Source organism: Anas platyrhynchos, chromosome 13 (genome assembly GCF_047663525.1).
Source record: "Anas platyrhynchos isolate ZD024472 breed Pekin duck chromosome 13, IASCAAS_PekinDuck_T2T, whole genome shotgun sequence".
NCBI classification, from domain to species: Eukaryota; Metazoa; Chordata; class Aves; order Anseriformes; family Anatidae; genus Anas; species Anas platyrhynchos.
Genome location: NC_092599.1, coordinates 6,546,661 through 6,566,170, shown reverse-complemented (window position 1 = coordinate 6,566,170; position 19,510 = coordinate 6,546,661). Strand labels below are relative to the sequence as shown.

The 19,510-nt window shown below is 49.2% G+C and overlaps 1 protein-coding gene and 1 long non-coding RNA gene across 30 annotated transcripts in view; both read right to left on the bottom strand.

Moving 5' to 3' along the window:
• MAGI1 (membrane associated guanylate kinase, WW and PDZ domain containing 1) overlaps positions 1-3,499 on the bottom strand; it is a 320,740-nt gene extending 317,241 nt beyond the window's left edge. For 7 of the 29 annotated variants that reach the window (XM_072044594.1, XM_027467696.3, XM_027467700.3 and 4 more), the window contains exon 1: positions 2,597-3,489. In XM_072044594.1, coding sequence (XP_071900695.1) covers positions 2,597-2,885 — 289 coding nt within the window. In that variant the 5' untranslated portion in view covers positions 2,886-3,489. Of the gene's footprint in view, positions 1-2,596 lie in introns of all 29 variants that reach the window. The other 22 variants (XM_027467698.3, XM_027467699.3, XM_027467709.3 and 19 more) reach the window with 9 other exon arrangements.
• A 2,417-nt stretch (positions 3,500-5,916) lies between these two features.
• On the bottom strand, positions 5,917-15,684 carry LOC110351254 (uncharacterized). The gene is made up of 2 exons (XR_002398439.4): positions 15,422-15,684; positions 5,917-6,942 (listed from the first exon to the last, which is right to left on the bottom strand). It is a non-coding gene; the product is annotated as an uncharacterized lncRNA (long non-coding RNA).
• Between the last annotated feature and the right edge of the window lie 3,826 nt (positions 15,685-19,510).

Here is a 19,510-nt window from a genome sequence, read left to right as displayed (position 1 = left end):
GAAACATTTTAAGTAAGTGTATGAAAACATGGGCTTTGACAGATCTCCTCACCAAGCATCTGGCTTGGGAGCATCTGGCACAGGTCATCGAACCAAAGAGTACAAAAATACAAGGCCATAAGCTAAAACTTCTCTGAACGCGTTTGTGCTTCCTTCAGAGGGAGACGAAAACCCCAAATATCTTTCCTGAAATGAAACACGATCAATCTGTGGTAGGCACGGCACAATGAAGTTCTGCTCTGTTCTGCCCAACTCTGCAAACCGGGACACATGAAAAAGAAACAGGGTGCCTGATTTAAAATACTGCCACTTCTTCCTGACTTATCTCAGCGAGCTGTTTTGGATGATGTGAATTACATTCAAGGAAACCACAATGTTAGCAACGCAGCCGAGAAACCATCGTGTTAAGGCACTGCAACTCTTCCACGGGAACACACTACCACGGCTCCTATAATCCAATCTATTAATTCCGTACTCTCTGACCAAGCAATAATAACATTGCATTTATTAACTCCACAGGAGTTAATTGCCAAATCCAGCAGAATTTAGGCACAGATGTAAGCTGGAAACAGTCATAAAAGCACCGCGTGTTAAGGGAGGTTTCTTTCACACGTTTGACAGTTCTGTAAGTTACTAAGAGACATGACAGCAGGTTCTTCCTCTCTCTCCCCAAACCCAAGCAACTCTAGCAGTATATATTTTTTCTCAAATATAATACCAAAAAAGGGCACATATGGGGAAGAGAAAGGAAAAAGCTTTAAGTTCTTCATTTTTCCTCACTCTCACAGGGTAAGAGAAGGACCAAGAAATCCCACACGAGCAATATTAAATGCAGTTATTCCAATTAAGCCAACTCATATACGTTCCCCATTTTTGTACTTTGTGGGAGCCCATTCAAAGTTACAACTCACAAAAGCAAAAGAAAATACTGGACGCGGACCTGTAAGTCTATAAGCCTGACTTTAATGACAAAGCAAGTGCACGGCTTGTTCAACCTTTCTTTCACATCCCAGCCCCTTGCCATCCACTCAGCGCAAGGTCAGAACAGTTATTCTCTCTGTTCAGGCTGGCAGATGACTGACTCATTTTGAGTAAATTTCCTGTTTTTCCAGCCTTGTAAATGTCATACGGAATAGACCAGGCAATAAAACGTGTATGTTTCCAGGCTAGGATTGCCCTAACACTTCAGCACCGGCTGACTGGGCACTAGGAACTGGGAAGAGGAGAATCAGAGCTAAACACGTTTACAATTTCATCTTCACACTCCTTCGCTGTCTGCTCTATTGCCACACACCTCCTGTTGAATGACAGCCGCCATCCCCATAATGAGGTTTTTAATCAACGTAGAAGCAATGCATTTTAATTAAAGCCCTCTCCTTTCCTACGCATTCACTCCTGATCCGCGAGGGAGTTCCCTGCTCCGTGCAGAGCAGCGCACGGACGCCCAGCTCTCACTGAGGGAGGCACACGGAGAGGCTTTCAGACCACAGAAGTACTTAATGACTGAAAAAGGGGGATTTCTGTGAAGGAAAGACGGAAAGAAGAGCAAACACAGCCCTGCAGTAACCAGGCTTGGCTCGGGACGAGGGCGGCGCAAGGCTCAGGTGCCTGCCCTGGCTCCGGGCAGGGCTTTCAGCCTTTTCTCCCACGTTCCAGGTAAGCCCAACCAGCATGCTGAAAGCCAGCTGCCTGCCTCTCGTTTTGACCCTCCCAGAGCTAAGGCACATTTCCAATCAAATTCTGTCCTTTCTGGTGTATTCCTGTGACAAGTTTCTATTTACACTAAGCAGCGTTTCCAAAATAACCCAAAGTTTAGTGGCAAACTCCTTGCGGGGAACGACCCCCACACCTTCCGTCACCCACCGCCGCCGCTCCCGTTGCAACATCGCAGGCTGCATTTTAACACCTGCTAAAGCGATCAGCACACAAGAAAACCTGCCCCATTTCCTCATACTTTTCCCCAGCTTCCTCTCCCCCTCCGTCCTGGGCGCTCCCCTCTTCGCTTTCCAATCAAGCGGAGAAAACGCAGGAGGGAGCACAGGCATTTCTCCGGAGAGGACAGTTTTCTTGGAGGTTTTCTCGGAGGTCTGGCACTCGGCTGGGGCCATCCCACAGGCTCCAAACTTCCCAGCAGAGCCGTGCTGAGGGGCTGGAGCACCTTCACCTGCCTGCTGCGTGCACCCTGGCTGAGGGGACAGGGACCCAAAGGGACAGGGGTCCTGCCATAGGTGTGTGGCTGTCCCCTCATTGCGGGTGGCAGCCCACCAGCACTTTTTGGAGCAGGGTCAAGCCGGCACCCAGCAGCATGGCAGCCCAGAAGGATGCTCGGAGGCGGGAGGTGGGCACCTCTGCCCACGTTGGCCCCAGGACCCCCAGCAGTGTCCTCATGGTGGAAGTCACTTGCTGGGCTTTAGGGCACAACTCCGGGCTGAGTGAGGGTGCAACATCTCCGTGGGCACCTCGGCGCACGGCCACGGGGAGCACAAACGTGCCCACGGGGCCACGCGTGGCTCCCCCAGCCACTCCTAAAGCACCCCACGGTGCCACGAAGGGCACAACCACCCTCTCCACCCACCCCACCACTTCCCCCTCGCACCTTGTCTGACGGCCTTGACCACGATGGGCTCCTGGCAGCTGCGGATCACCTCCAGCACGTCGTAGCGCGGCAGCCCGGAGACGCGCACCCCTTGCACCTCCAGCAGCAGCTCCCCCTCGCTCAGCGCCTCCTCGCCGCCCCCCGCCACCACCGCGCCCGCGTAGGGGAACTCGCCGTGCTCCGCGCCCCCCAGCAGCACGAAGCCCAGCTGCCCCCCCGGCCCCCTGCTCAGGGCGCACTGCCGCACCCGGCCGGCCCAGTGGCTCTTCTTCTGCACCACCCGCGCCATGGCGCTGCGCGCTTAAGCAGGTGCGCGGGGGTGCAGAGCCGATGCTTCATAGACCAGACGGTGCAGAGCCCTGTGCTGAGCTGAGCCGAGCCGTGCTGAGCCGTGCCAGCCGCTCAAGGCATCCCCGCCGCCGGCACCCTCCCCAGCGTGGCTGCGCGGCCGCGGAAGGGAGCGCGCCGCTTAAAAAGGAAATATAAAAAAATGGGCGGGGGGGGGAGGGGGGGGAATGGAAAACGGAAAATTAAAAATCGGAAGACGGGAGGTAAAAGTTGGAGCGGAAAGGAAAAGTCGAAACGAAAAAACGGAAGGGAGAAAAAAAAGAAAAAGGAAAAAAGGAAAATGAAAAAAAAAATGGGAAAAAAAAGAAAAATGAAAAAAGAAAAAATTAAGATAAAATATTTAAAAAATAAAAATTAAAAAATTAAAAATAACAAAAAGAAAAGAAAAAAAAAAAAGGAGAAAAAGAAAAAAAAAATTTCAAAAAAAAATCACAAAGTGCTCCGGCAGCAGCTCCCCAACAGCAGACCCGGCTCCTCCTCGCCCTCCCTCTCCCGGCCGCCCCGGCCCCGCCGTGCTCTCCCCCTGCCCCTTCCCCGTCCCCGCTGTCCCCGCCCGGTGCCCGCCGTCCCCCCGCTTGTTTTGTTCCCCTCGGCTCCGTCCCGCTCCGCGCCGCCGGCGCCTGCGCCCTGCCACGGCCCGCCCCGGCCCGGCCCCCGCCCGCATCCCCGCCCCCGGCCCCGCACCGAGCCCCCCCGCCCCCCCCGCGGTTGGCCGGGCCCCCGAGGGTCGGGGAAGGGAAAAGGGAAGGGTCCTGAGCTGGTCCCGGGGGGCTGCAGCCCCGGCGCGATGCCCACGGTGCGGGGGGACAGTAGGAAAAGTTGCCCGCGTGGTGCCAGCGCTGCGGGGATGCTCCGGGCTCTGCTCTCCGCTTCTGGGGGCTTCAACTTAGGGCAGCACCGAAGTTTGGGCAGTTTGGGTTCCCATTCAGTTGGTCAGAGCTATGCTGGGTTGGAAGACAGGCATCTGTCCCTCCACCCTTGCATCCATCCATCCCGCTGCCCTTGGCCCCAGCTCTCCAAAGTTACCCAGAGCCACTGCAAAAACTCCAACAGGGGAAATAAGTGTGTGTGTGTGCAGCCAGCTGTCCCTTCCAGGTCGTGCTCCGTGCTTCCAAACCTGAAAGCCAGGCCTCGTTCCGAGCGGTTTATGCATGACCGAACCCCTTCCAGCAAGGAATTCAGCTGTCAGATGTGAGCCTGCCCTATTTCGCTGCTCATCGGGGCTAAGAAGTGACCCAGGGAAACAAAGAGCCCCGTCCTGCTCCCCGCGGTGCCCTCATGGGCTCCCTGCTGGCACAGCCTGGGGACTTTTGCTGCTGCCCACATTGCTCTCACCCCACATCTTTCCAGCCACGCGTGTACCCAAATGATCTGCAGTGGTGGCAGCTTGGGGCATGCAGACCCCAAAAGTGGGTGACAGCAGTGCCTTCCCTGCCCTTCCAGCTGTCCCAGAGGAAGGAGGGAAGCCTGTCCCTCACACCCAGCATCCCCATCACCACTTCCCCACAGCCAAGCTCCCTCCCACAGCTGCCTCACCAAATCCCCAGTGCTGCAGGCAGCGCTCTGCAGCCACATGCTGCGGTCAGGGTGGCACAGCCACCCCCAGACCAGGAACAAGGACGCTCTGCCCACTGCCACACAGCACAGTTCACAGGATTCTCAAGCTCATGAAGTTGGGAATGAAGGGAAATGCAGGAAAAAGTCCTGAAATCCAACTTCTCTGCTGCACCCAGCGCCTGGCTCCTTCCAGCTCTCTGGAAGGTTTCTTTCTACTCAAGGCTTTACCACTTTTCACACTTAAAGCTGAGCTGATGCTCTAGCTGGCAGCAGCCGTAGCTGCCTTTCAGCTGCTTTGGCTGGCTTTGTAACCAGCTACCCAGTTTGTCACTTTTCAGATCAGGGCACGCTTTTTATGTTGCCTTGACCAGTAAAAGCTGGATCAGCAGTCAGGCTAAATCCTCCAGGGAATAAAGGCAGCAGCGTGGCCGAAGGGAAGGGTTTATGCCTCAGCTGCATGCCAGCTGCAGGTTGTGTCACTCGTCTGAGGTCACAGCCCAGGGAGGCTCCCTCCTGCTCACGGCCAGACCTGGGTGTGACATTTTTATCGCCATGGGATGTGATGTGGCAGCCCCACAAAGCCAGAACTCAGCTGGGACCCATGTGAGCATCGCATGCGTTGTGACTGCCCTGACCAGATCCCGCAGCACCACTCCTGCCTCGGGGGGAAATAATCAAAAAACACCATTTAGAAAAACAATTTAATAAAATTTATGATATGACAGATTTCTGAGGGCCATTTTTTGTTTGCTCACAAACACTGCAACAGTAATGTACGTGTGATCTGTACCTGTCCTAATCCTACCGCTGTGCTCACATCTGGGCCGCCATGTTCCCAAAATTGTTCTTGCCAGTAATTAACAAACCTGCAAAGCTTAGCCAGAAGTTTCTCTTGATTTTAGAGCTGTCCCTTCAGTTTTCTTCCATGCATGCTGTGTTTGACTGACTTCCTTCCATCTTCTGCCAGCTGCATCCAGTAGGGAACTGCAGTTCTGGTTACCTGCCCTGCTTTTTGCAAGGGTCTCTAAGTGCTTTATAAACGTTAATTAACAAAGCTTCACCTGGGATGATGCCTTCTTCCTCCTTCAGAGGAAGGCTTGCACACTTTGAGCCCCTCTGCAAATACAAAATAGCAGCTAAAATGGTTCTTTCAGAGAGGATGTTGACCCGCAGTCTTGGTCTCATAAGCATCTCCGAAATCTTACGCTGTGTCCTGGATTTTACAATGGGTCAAAGTTCTCAAAGTTTTGATGAGAAAAACCATGGTTTTTACTTGTTTTGGGATGAAACATTACATTCAGTTACTGAGAACTTTGTGGGTTTATCAGAGTTCAGAGCCATACAGTCCCACCAGAAAGCATTGAAAAAGATCATAATGATTAAGGCTATAAAAAAAAAAAGCACAGATTACTTAATACAGCAGAATTCATTTTTAATTTCCAGCTAAAACCCAAACCCACTTTGACATCATAGGCCTGGAGGCTTCAAAAACCCTGAGCATATAGACAAAAAGAGACTTTAAACAAGGTCTAGCCTTCCTGACATCAAGGCTTCCTGTCGGTACACTCATGCTGCTAGCATCTATCAGTAGGAAAGTCATGGTTTGCTGTATTTCCCAAACAGGAATTGCTGTTCACAGCAATCCCAGCACACTCCTGCCAGAGAGAAGTTTTCTGCATGGAGTCCAGGTTTCTCTACAAGCTGGTACTGCCACTCCATCCCGAAAGGCAACGCCTTGAACAGGACTTCACCAGCATCCCACTGGCAGGGATGCTGCTCCAGCCCATGGCATGTACTACAGGACACCGAGCAACTCTGCGACCGCAGGATCCTAAGAAAAAGGCAGCTCACCCCTTGCTGGGATCCACCACATCACCTTTCTCTACAAATTTATTTCAATAATTTCACACACAGCAGCATATAAAGCTGAAGATCAATCTCATAACCATATTAAGACACTCCGGGGTGTATTTCATAGGGCCATTAATATACTTTTGGGTGGTTAAAGTCACCCACAGCATAAATTAATGGCTCCATAAAACATGCTCTGTCATATCGTACAGCTTAAATAACACAGCAGGCAGGGCATCTTGGGGATGTTGTCACACTTCTTGGGCAAAACCCAAGGGCAGGGAGCAGCCACCTGGATGTGGGCCTCGGGGTGACCCGCAGAGAGCATGAAACCAGCATTCATCTTAAAGAGCACGATTTTTTTTTAAAAAAAAATCCTACACATGAAGGAGCGTGGATCTCGTTAACTTTCATTAGCATTTGTGCCCCTGAGTTCATTAGTTGCTTTCAGACACATCTTCCCTGCAGAAGCCGTTGCCGTTCCAGGATGTGATTGCCGTGGGTGCGGCTGTTTGGCAAGGACCGAGTCAGTCTGTTCCCAGCCTTGTAAAGCTCCCAAGAAGTCCAGAGCGGAGGGGATAGGGCACAGCCTGTTGGTTATATTAAGGATCAGATTTACTTTGCGAGGGAAGGCTGAGCCTGCCACATGTTTCAACTTTCCAAAAGAAACCTGAAGGAAACCTCCCCACGGTATCCATTTTGGGCAGCTTTTGTGGGAGTGGAGGTCTGGTACACATAGGAGCATTTACCACTAATAGTTTCAAAATGGAAAAAAAAAATCCTGACTTTTCTAGTCTTTCTTGTCTGTGATCTCGTCACAGAAGGAGCAAGTTCCTGCCCCTAGTCTGGTACATATTAAGTTTTACCACTTCACATTCTTCTCTGGGAATTTTTCTTTTGCTATTTTAATGGGCCCACATGAGCTAAGAGGGACTTTTCAGTAGACAATAGCTTTGTCCTGCTAAGATAAGCTATCCTAGCTCATCTGTGTCAGCTGATAAGCCTCCCCCTTTCTGCTTCTGGAAAAAGAAGGGCTTACCTCTGATTTGTGCCATTAGAACTCAGCAGCAGCTGCCTAAGACACCAACACTGCCCACTTTCAGTTCAGACCCTGAAAGTCCCATCCTCTCCTTTGTTCGTTCTCAGAGGTGTCCATCTCATGAGTTCATTTGACAATAAAACTAGACACAAAGGCTCTGCTTCTCCAAACTAACTGGCACAGAGGACTCAGGCAGTACAGTGTCTTGCCTGCCACCTCTCCCATGCAGGATTTTTTTCAAATGTGAAGAGTCAAAGCCCAGAATATTAATAGCAATACTATGTACAGAACAAACATTAGAAATCCCTTTTCCCTGTAGAAAATGACAAGGAGGAAGATTTCAATGACAGAGAACTGGTTTTGTTCTTAAAAAAAAAAAAAAAAAAGTCCAGGTGCCCTCAATACAATTAAAAGAGAAAAAAATTAAGTTGTGTCTTGTCATCATGAGGCATGATGACAAGCCACGACAAGGATTTGGGGAAGAGTTCCCCCAGAGCAGTACCAACGCACCCTTTCTTCAGCAGTGAAGTAGCTGGGAGGTCCCTCTCTGGGTCACACTTGTAATTCTGGCAAAAGCCACAACAGACGAGGCAGCAGCACGGCCCTGATCCTGCAGCCATCTGGGGACTGGCTTTGCTTTGCTCGTGAGAGTGATTTACAGGCATCAGACAAGCCACATGTGTAAGGCTGAGCACACACATAAATGTTCTCAGAAGCAGAGCCAATTAACACACCACAAGATATCATTCAGTGATTTGGAAGATATACAACCCTGTCTTGCTTTTTGAAGCAGCGAAGCAGAAGAATTCATTGCGGTGTCTGGTGTTGTATCTTCACAGAAATGGCCCTGATCTACTCTCTCTTTGCTGGTCCTGTAAAAGCATCTTCATGCTAAAGCAGCATCTACTTCACATTCAAGCTTGATCCAAAAAAAGCAGCATCTTGGATGCGAGGCGCTACCCCTGCAGTGCCTTACCCCCTATGGAAAGATTATGATCATCATTGCTATTTATATACAATAATGGCCAGAAGCCTTGGCTGGGATGAACGGCTCCCAGGGCTGACTCTGGTGAACATCAAGGGAGATGCTCCTCTTCTCCAACCAGCTCCAAAGAGGGACTCGGGGCCTGGGAGCAGGTCAGTGGCAGTCAGGCTTCGGATTCCTGACTCCCTGCCTGGTGTCCTAATATTAGCTCGCATTGTCTCCCAGACTGGCGTAATTCTTTCACATGAACCACAGGCCCAAATTAGCATGTCTCGCTGCATAATCTGCCAGACCATCCTGCGCGCTAAATTAATCAGGGACTGAGCAAACATCATGGGAACAGCTCTCGTATATTGTATGTGGGCTAAGCTATTCCTACAGCATTGTTTGCTTTCTATTTTCCTAGCATCATCACCCAAGTACGTTGGGCCAGATCCTGGAGCGTTGGCTGTGCGCTCCTTCCTGCTCCAGCCCCGCATTTCTCTGCAGCACGGTGAGGAGATGAAAGCCAGCTCTGCCGGGAGCGAGCTTCGGGAAGAAGTGCTAACAAATAAACTCCAGTTGGGCGGCAGATGAGCAAAGCGAGAAGCAAGCAGGAGCGCGAGGGCTTGTACGAGCGCCAGCCTGTCCTCACGGAACATGCCGGCCCCCTCGGTGTGGTATTTACAAGCTTCCTTCCTTATTTCGCAGTCAGCACGCTGACAGGTTTTCCCTCCATCACATGGACATGTTATCTCAGGGCAACTTATAGCGAGATAGATGAGACCAGTGGCCTCCTCCTGCCACTGGTCTCATCCTCCTCTCACAGAGCTCACCCAGCCTCCTACCCCTGTGAGGCCTAAACCAGCCAAGAGATGGAGGAAATGGCACAAAGCCCCATTGAGGCTCACCCAGCCCACAGGTCACTCAGGAAATAGTCATGGCCTCCTGAGCTCCTCCACAGGTGATGGCACTGGAGGTCTGGCCTGCGGTGTCCTTGGGGTGCCCGCCAGCACTATAAGGCCGCTAAGTCACGGGACTGGTTTTGTGATGTGCCCGCAGGGCCTAGGGCAGCAGGAAGCTGAGCAACTGGTTGAACGCCATCTCTCCCTGGCAGCAGCACTAGTGCCGTCAGCCAGCCGTGAAAGATGAACCGCGTCCCTGGCAGGCTCCATGAGGAAGCAGCCCCACCTTGCTACTCGGACCAGCGGAGGTTGAGGCATCCACAGCCTTGCCCGGCCCACTGCCACCTGCCAGACCCATCACAGGCAGCTACAGCAACGGGGACAAACCCAAATACTGTCATCACACTGCAGGGACAGCTCAACTCCCCATGCTGAGCCCTCAGCACGAGGTCACGGAGGCTTTCCACAACCCCAAGGCTGCAAAGCCCAATGCAAGAAACCCATCCATATGGCACCAGGAGGCTGGAGACTGCCTCTCATATATCTGAGCCACATCTCAGCACTATTTTACTCTTCATCTTTTTTTTTTTTAACTGCAGTAGAATTAAGTTTTAACACTCCTGACTTGTATCAAATGAGCTTTTATTTGAAGATCTGGATCCATGGAAACAGAACCGCATTGCACAGTGACAGACAGTTCACTGCCCAGCAGAGAACCAGAACTGGGAGGAAGCAGCCCACCGGAGGATAACCAGCCAGGAACTACTGGTGCCTGCTCTTGTGAGCTGCTGCTCCCCAATTACTCCTTGTAGACAACATCTAAAACAAGAGAATCATCCTTGCACTCTTATGACATTGGTTATAAAGCTGCTCCTGGCATATACAGTCCTCTTTTCCATCGCCTCTATGTGTCACCAGGCCCTACATACAGCTCTGCTGGCTGGAGATGAGTCGTGTTCGTCCTCCACAGTATGACGGGGATTAGACTCAAGGCAGAGTAGAAGGTTTGCTTTGGACGAGGTCCAATTTCAGCATGTCGATAACTTATAAAAACACATTGCTATCCAACCAAGCAAGTTTCAGTTCCTGGATGATTCAGCAGCAGCACTACAAGGAAATATGGACTTGAAAAGTTCCCCTAGGAATTCCCACAAAATTCTACATTAAAATAAAATGCTCTCAGCCCAGCAATGGGGTGGAAAATGGAAAGCACGATCCTCAGCTGCCATGTCTGCAGGGACCCCTAAGAGCTGGGAAATGTTTATTGGAGTTTCAGTGAGGGGAAGAAGAATGTTTTGGGTAAGAAGGCGGAAACCAGGTAGGGGAAAGCAGCTGAGCAGGAGAAGGAAGGAAAATACAGCTCAGGGTTTAGGTCTGGCCAATTTGCAAGGGCAGCAACTTTGTTGTTACTAAAAACATGAAAATCTTGTGAGCAGGTAAGAAAGAAGTTGCAGTGAGAAACCTTTAAAAACTGTATTCGGAAGGCAGCCTGAGAAGCTTCAAGTATAAAGATGTGAGGACAGCTCCAAAGCCCATCTGAGCACTTTGGGCTTTGGATGAGATCCATGCCTATTTAAGAAAAAGAATGATAAAAATATAGAAGGAAAAGTGCCACACAACTGCCCAATGCTAATTAATTTCTGAAAGGGCATGGCAAGCCAAAGATGAAATATTCATCTCCTCATCTGTTCTGACCTCTTCCAATTCATTATCCTAATGTTAGCTTCAGTGCCACATTTAGCTTTTGCCTGCATGCAAAGTCAGCAGGGACTGGGCGGCCCTCGCTCAAGGTGTAAGAGCTCTTCTGAACACATTTCAACGGGAGATGTAATGAAGGGAACTGAGAGCTATAAAACCACTGCAGTAGCTTTAAGTTACTTCAAACATTGTTACTGGAAGAACTGCTGTTTGCTTGGAAACACTCTCCAAGAGACAGCACATCCCCTACTCCCCTCTTTTATCATCAGACCCTAACACACACTTGCCCCGTTATGCCCAGAAGCGCTGTACAAGGTCAGCTGGCAGCTTCTGAGCATCCTGGCACAGAGCAGCCTCTTCCCAATGTGCCATTTTCCAGCCCATGCTGGGCACAGAGCTTGTGTTCACCAGTGTGCAGCCTTCAGGGAAGTGCTCAGCATCCTCCACAACGACCAATTCCATCCTTCCTTCATAAGGCAAATCCACATACATCTCCCTGAGCAGTACAGACCCAATCCTCCATCCTACAGCCCACAGGACTCCCACCAGCCAGGGCTGGCAGTGGTCCTCAGCCTCTTGAAACCCCCATGTATTTCAGTCTTCCTGCTTTTAATTGCTGCTCAGTGCTGACATTTCAAAAGGATGCTTCTTTGCTCCCTCTTTTGTGTAGAGCCTGTTTGTATTTTTTTGCTCACTGCTGTCTCTTCCCCGGAGCCCTCACTAATGAATGCAGCATGCTGATGACCTCTCCATTATAAATAGTTTAATATTTTTAAATAAATATGGGATGGTGCCATGATTGTGTGGGTATTTCATCTAGCCTGCAGCACAAAGAGCTGGAGCTGACAAAGACAACCACAGCTTTATTTGCCGTTCTGTTGCTTATTTGTCAGAGAAAGCAAGGAGAAGGGGCCAGTACCCCGTACAGCAACGGATGTGTTATTATAGATGCAGCACAAGGAGCTGCTCCTCATCCCAGGGCAGCAGATGGATGCAATAAAAAGAAAACTTTCTGGTTGCTATTCAGTTACTCGAGATCTACTGTGCTGCAGAGCCATTAGCCGAGCCACAGAGTGAATCAGAGGAAGGTGCATGGCAGGGGGAATCCTGTTATATGATTTTCCACTGCATTGCAACAGAATTAACACATTAGCTTGACATTTAGCTGATATAATTTATTCCTAATAGGGGAGCGAAATTTATCCTGAGCAGTAATACGAAAAATCAAAAATCAAACCAAACCAAAAGCGACAATGGAGAAAAGAAAGGGAAAGAGCCCAAGTTCAGGTCAGATTTTGCAACATGTTAATTAAGTTTTCAGCCCAGTAACTTCTGTTGTCCTAATTTCTCTTCCTTCCTTCTGGGTGCATCCAGATTTCCTCTATACAGATCACGGTGGGTTAGATCCAGGCTCGCTCATCCCTCACCACCAGCTTCTCAGGCAGTAAAAGGCTCACAGAGAGCTCACCCAAATGGTACCCAAGGGCTCCTCCACACAGGCAACTCCCAGGTGGCATAAAGCCAGTCCTGATGCTCCACATCTTCCATTCCCAGCCCACAGTTTTAGCAAGACACGGGGTGTGAACAGGGACTGCTGCCAACCGAGTAATCTACAGCAATGCAATCCCTCCCCATGGACAAGGAGGAGCAGCAATAGCTGATACCAGCTGTTCCCCAAATGTTTCCCCCAACAAGTCTGCTCCTGGGCTTGAAACCCAGCTCTGAGTGTTGAGAAACCCACGTGTGGTCACACATCTCCTGCAGCCAAGCATCGGGTAGGCTGGTAGCTGCTCAAAGGCACTACCCCTACAGCTGTGGCCTTGCACCTTTTGCAAGCCACAAAATGCAAAGAAACTCCTTTCCCCCCAGGTAGTCACCTGAGCTCCCAAGTTGCACAATAAGGTCCCATCAGGTTGGTTTTAACCTGATTGATCCCAAGCTGAAGCCACACAGGTTTTCTGACTCTTCCCTGTGCCACTTCCCCTGATGGCACTGTCCCACCAGCACAGCACGAGAGAGGGAGGAGGGCTCCTTCAGGCACACCACAAGCAATTTTACTGCTGAAATGGGGAGCCCTGCATGCCCAAACACAATGCTTATGCATGGCTTGGGACACAGCTGTCACTATTAGGGGCTGCAGAATAAGTGGGTGCCCTCCCAAGGAGCCCATGCAAGCACAGGCAGCAGCAAAAGCTCTGGTTTTCCCAGATTTAGGATAAAAGGAGGAAGAAATGTGTAGTGGAAGAGCCTATTTTAACAAATCAGCCTTACAGAGAGCAACACAAATCCTGCCTCTGCCTGAGAGCTTGGTGTGAACCCAGCTCGGGAGGACAGCAGAGCTATAATTACATAATTGCCTCTAAAACGCATTATTTATTAAATGCTTTGCGTGGTGCCTCAGCAACTGGGGGAGGCAGTCCCTGCCCCAGGCAGGACCCTCACACCATGCTGCCCATCACTGCAGCCCCCACCAGGCAGGGGGTGGCAGCCCCCAGGAGGTGACATCCTGAGGGGACATGCAGGTGCCTGCAGCCCTCACATCGCCCTCTCCTCCGCCTCCCAGAGGCCAAGCACTTGCATTAGTTCTGGTTCACCAACTGCCTGGATGGAGATTTTATTACATAATGTATGTGTGCATACACACACACAGCCCTGTAGAGCTAAACCTCCTCGGTGAGACAAGGTGGGTGTAAGTGCTCTGTCATTAACCAGCGAGGGGAGGGGGGACCATTGATTAAGAAAGGGGGGAAGATAACAGCAATAAACCTTCTTCCCCACAGAACCTGAACCACAGTTCACAAAACATTAAATTTCTAATTATAAAACCCAGGAAGGTTTAATGTAAGAAGTGACTTGCGAGACAAAGTAGAGAGTTTTCTCTCTTCATTAAAATATCCCCTGAGCGTCATTTCTTTGCCCTTAATCATGATCTTTAAGGCTTCCACAGGCAGGTAGATAATTAACACAAATCTCGATCGCACAGCTCTCAGCACTGCAGCTCTGTCCACCAGCCTCAGGTATGGCCAGGCAAGGAGGGCAGTTGTATCAGGCAGTGCCACGCTGTGCCCGAGGCACCCACGCTCTCCTCTCCCACCCCAGGTGCTGCTGGGCTCCCTCCTCCTTCCAGCCCCATCTCTGCTCTTTGCCTAAGAGACATCGTGATGTTTGTTCTGGGCCACCAGGAGCAGAGACCCCATCCCAGAGGGAACAAGGTGTGTTTATCATGCACAAGCAGTCGCCGCATGCACCACTGAGCTCCCCTACACGCACAGCCAGCAACGAACTCATTTCTTCCTGAAGCTGAGGATGAAAAATAGGATGTAAAACCAAATTATACTGTTTATGTACATAATTCCCTGTGCATATGGATAAGAGCACGCCCGTGGCCTATCCTGCACTGCATCTGATTCTCATTAGGTGCCTGCGAGCCCTGCTCGGTGGGGTTTTATCGCTCCCAGTGACACAGTTACAGCAGGGCTGCTCGCTCCCCACGTCTGCCCTGGCATGGCTGCTGCCTGCACAGCCTGATGAGAGCAGATCCATATCAACACGGCTTCTTAAGTGACAATCCTGTTGGTTATGGGCTAGAAATAAAGCCAGAGCTCTCCAAAATGAGTTCTGTAAGTTGGCTGCTAGGGTTTTATTCACAGTAAGTGGGAGCAGAGCACAGGAGGCAGAGTCTGGCTTGGCCCCACAGCCCAGCACCAGCCTCCTGGGAGGGTTACTCCTCATCCAACCACAGATACGGTGTTTGACTCAGGGGGCAGCTTTCCAGCACAAGACATTTCGCTAATCTATTTTTCTTTCTATGAATTCCAGCAATCCCCCCTCCTCTGTGTGCTTTGGCTGCATCCCTGTACAAAAGCAGATCACAGCACGTTCCTGGGTGAGCAGGTACAGAGGCACACAGGGAATCCGGCTGAATGGGCACTGAGCCTCAGCTTAAAGAGTTTTAATAGCTTGTTCTTCAAGAAGTTGATGTGAAGAAAGAAATTAGTGTTCTGGGATGGGCAGAAAAGCAGACTGAATTCTTTCCTACATTCTTTGTCACCTTCAATTGAGAGGAACAATTTCAGAGCCCTTGATGCGTATCAGAGACATCTATCCTGCTGGTGATCTTCCTTGTAAAATGCAGATTCACCTGGCAGCAAAAATCCCTGCAGTAATCAGCAGGAGAATGATTTAATATATTTACAGATATTTTTTTTTCCTCCTTCTGGTAAAGGAACTGGAGAATTACAGATTTACCCTAAACCTGAACTTTTTATTAACTCTGAATAGACTGCCAGAGTTGCTCCTATGGAGCCAAAACCTTAGCTTTCCTCTACTGATGCAGCAACAAAATGCACAAGTTTAAACAGTTTTTGATGCACAATTGAGAAACCTTAGCAGTCCTGATTCTCTTATAGCCACCAAGCCCCTCTAAATAACAAAACAGGCAAAGAAGTAGGTTAATTTCTTACTATTTCCTGGCTCGTGAGAGCAAAAAGGCCATGCAGGACCACCACAGCACCTCCTAAACCCCACAGATTCACTGAGGGTGCAGCAACTTCTGGAAACATCCCCAGTGCTGCCCACTTAACTGCATCAGAGCCTAAAACTTGCAGAGAATCCCCTTCTTAGTACTATTCCTGCCCTAAGGAAGGGCTTCAGGGTACCCTGCACTGCCTTTATACCCCTTATCCACAACAAGCCTAGCACCTGGTGGCCACCATTAATTCCATTAAATTTATAAAGCAATTAAAACTGGGTGAGCAATGCCAAAAAATCTCAGTGAAAGTCCTCTCAGCTTTTTAAGCAAATTTATTCCAGCTGGGTTTGTACTTCCAGCACACCAGCATCCCACACATACCCCAGCATGGGAGGTCAGAGGCACAAATGTTTTTGGAAGGGGTGAATTTTAAGTGAGAATTAGAAGATGTATGCAAATTGTGAGCTGAAGAGAGGGTCTGTGCAAGCAGGAAACACTCACAGGCCACGTGAGTTAACCAGCTAATTAAATCAGCACAGCACAGAGTCTGTGAATGAGCTATGGGTCAGAGAGTATGGAAAAAAGCAGACATGGAACTGATTAATTGAAGGTAGCTGTGATCTGTCTACCACTAATTCAGCTGAGCAATTAGAACTGGGCAAGGAAATGGTTTTGCACTTGGAAGAGTTGGAAATATTTCTTTGTTTTATCTCGGGACAAAAGAAATGTAAACTGAAAAGGGAAAGAAAATTCAGACAAAGTCTGGCCTGAATCTGTTTAGATTAGTTTCCAAAGTGCCATTTCCACTCTGGCCTTATTATAATTCCTGCTTTATAATTATCTTACCTCTGAATATGAAAAAGATGACTCAGGCTGGCTATCTGGAAAGCAATTTCATTTTAAACGTTGAAAATATTTCAAACTGTTAACAAAAAGCTTTATTGAAACCTGTCTCCTCAAAGTGAAAAAGACATTTTCAACAAGTCAGCATTATTTTTTTGGAGAAAAAGTCTTCCAGCTAAAAATCCTTGACCCCCTCAGTCATTTATCCGTTGCATATTACCAAGCTCTAAAGGCAAGAGCCTTGGAGAAGGTCATGTTTTCTTAGTTATCTTAAATGAGACACTCTGTCAAACAGCACTTATTAATTAGCCAGATGCTGAAAGCAAAATATGAGTGAGGGAAGAGGGACTGGACAGTCACAGTCCACATCTCCCACACCTCCTCGATCCATAACTTTCATTTTGTTCTTCTTTTAATTATTTTAGTTATCTTTAATGATATAAATTTAAAAAAAAAAAAAAAAAAAAAAAAAAAAAGGCATTCCTCCAAAGAGAAGACTGGGGAAATAAGATTTCAATTGACCCTCAAAATCCTTTTGGGGTGACTCCATTTCCCATGACAGAAGGCTCAATACAAGCAGGGCACTAAGGCAATAAGATTCCCCAGCCTCTGAAGACTTCAAGTGAACAAACGTGCTGTTAGCTCTGGAGGACACACTGTGTAAGGACCTGGCCTGACCCTCAGTAGAGCCCAAAGGAGAGCTTCAAAGGGATGTTTTGACACGTAAAGATAAAGTAGGCATTGATTAGGGTTTATTAAGACCTGAGATGACTTTGGCACAAAAAGGCAAGAGCAGATTAGGCAGTTGTGATCATTTTGAAGGTTTCTCTGCCATGTCTGATTGACATTTAATCAAGTCGTCCATGCAAAAATGTTTGAGTTGGTTGATTGAGTCCAAAGAAATGAAAAGTGTTGAACTTCATTTGAATAATGCTGGTGTGCAGCTGTGCAGTTCTGAACGGCAGGATGCTGAAAATGCCCCCAGGAGCAGGCTGAGACACCCTGTCTCACATTTTTTCTTCTTGATTAAAAGTTGAGTTCTTATGTGTATATAATTCCATATATTTCACCCTGACACCAAGGTTGAACACCTTCACAAAGGTGATTAACAATTTTTTAGTTGCTTCTTTGGTTAAGGTAAATGAGAAAAAGCTTCAACCACCAACACCAGACTGTGAAAGATCGATTCATCCTTCCTTTCTGGAAGCTAAAAATTCTCAACTTTTTAATAAATGATTACTCTTAAAAGGTTCAAGGATCTCAAATCAATTTAATTAGAAACAATAAACTTAATTAGACCTCAGGGTGACCCTGCACCTAAGGCGAATGTTTGACTAATGGGTAAGTGTCTATCAGAGGCCAAATCTCGTGCTGGCCATGTCGGCAAAAGCATCAGAAAGGCAGAAAAAGGCCGAAGCAGAAAATCTCCTGGTAAAACACCATGTAGGCACAGCCTTCACTGCAGTGCAAAGCATTTGGGAAAGTGTCCCTCGGGGGAAGAAGCCCAAAATCATTCCCCAGACACCCCATGGTGCTGACAGGAGTCCTGGATCAGTCGTGGCAGGACGAGGTGGAGCCTGGGGTACTGCTGGCTCCAGGAGAGGAGCAGGCAAAGCAAGGTGCCCTCACGCCCAAGGGCTTCTCCTCTCCCTGCAGGGACCCACAGGCTGCACGGCTAATCCCCTGCATCTGGTCCCCGTGATGCATCTCCTGAGCAAAGGACACGACGTTGTGGATAACACCGAAATAGCAACACGTCTCAACACTTGGCGTGCTGTTGGAAAGGTGACTTCAATTTCCTCTTCGGCCCGGGAACGAAGGACCAGCAATTTGATGATGGGGAGCTGTTTGAGTCCTGCCTGGCAATAGAGGAACTGGCAGAGGCACCACCTGGCTTCGTGCAGCAAAGAAACAAGGTCAAGGACTCGGCTTATCCCATCTGTGGTATTTTTACACTGCAATTTATATTACAGGAGGAACAAGAGGCCCTGTCAGAAACCAAGACCCCATAGACCAGGAGGAACACAGGAGGAGAGGCAGCGCGTACCTCAGAGCCGCTGTGCTCCAGCTCCAGCTCCCCAAGCCCTCTCCAGGGAGGGCCAGGCAGTCACTGGGATGTCAGGGGGACAGTGGACCTCAGATGGACCTCACACTGCATCTGCCTTTGGCCCCCACCTACAAAAGGCCTCACGGCCGTGCTGAGGAGCCACCAGTGTGGACAGAGCTCCCTGGACACGGGGTGGGGAAGAAGGGGGCTGCAGAGGCATGGCGGGGCAGCAGAAAGGGTGGGAGGCAAGATCCAGCTCTCCTCGGCTCGCTGGGCTGACAGGAATTTGCTCCCTGTTCCCTCGGCACCTTTGCACTTCACTGCCGGTGTCGTTATTCTGGCCTCAAGCCTCTGCGATGCTCTAAGCATCCTCCTGCCTGAATTATGCCCGCAGTGAAAAAACAATTTCCACTCCCAGTTACATCAATATAATCCTTCAAAAGATGATTTCAGCTTTGCATCAGTGCTTTTGATAGACATATGCCCCTTGAGCCCAGCTTGGCTGTGACTCAGACACGGATTTCAGCGGTGCTGCTCTGGGAACACAGCTCTCCTCCCAGCCTGCAGGCTCCTGGAGTCTCAGCTGGTTTGGGGAAAGCTGGGGCTGAGGACACAAAGAGTACAACCTGCACAGGAGCGAGGAGCCGTGCCTGCAGCACCCTCATGGTCGTTTCAGCCCATCCCATCCCCACAGCATTTAGGGAAGGGCTCTGGGCTCCTCATTCACACCGACTACCGTGGGGTTTCTCCTGGCACCTCTTTATGCTCAAGGTGTATGAGCCCTGTGTGATCTCACTATCAATATATAAACAGAAGAAACATTTTAACAATGCACAAAAAATAAAACAAAGCAGTGGGTTTGTATTGGAGAGCAGTCTGGCCCTGCCACTTTTAAGGTTGCACCTTGTACAAAAAAAAGTTAAGTAGGTAAAGGCAAAGATGTTTACTGCAAGCACAGCCCAGAAAGATTTTGAATTATGTATTTTTTTTTTGGCTGGTTTATGAATCCTGGTTGTTTTGACATGGATCTTTGCAGTGATGTATGTCATTGATGAGATATTTGATGTAGTCAGCTCGGTAAAGCCAAACTCCCTCTGAAATGAAAGTGGGGTTTGCCTGTACGACAAGAGTGTTTAACTGGCCCTAGAAACTTGGGATATTTTTATAGGGTAGTTAAAAAAATAGAAAAGG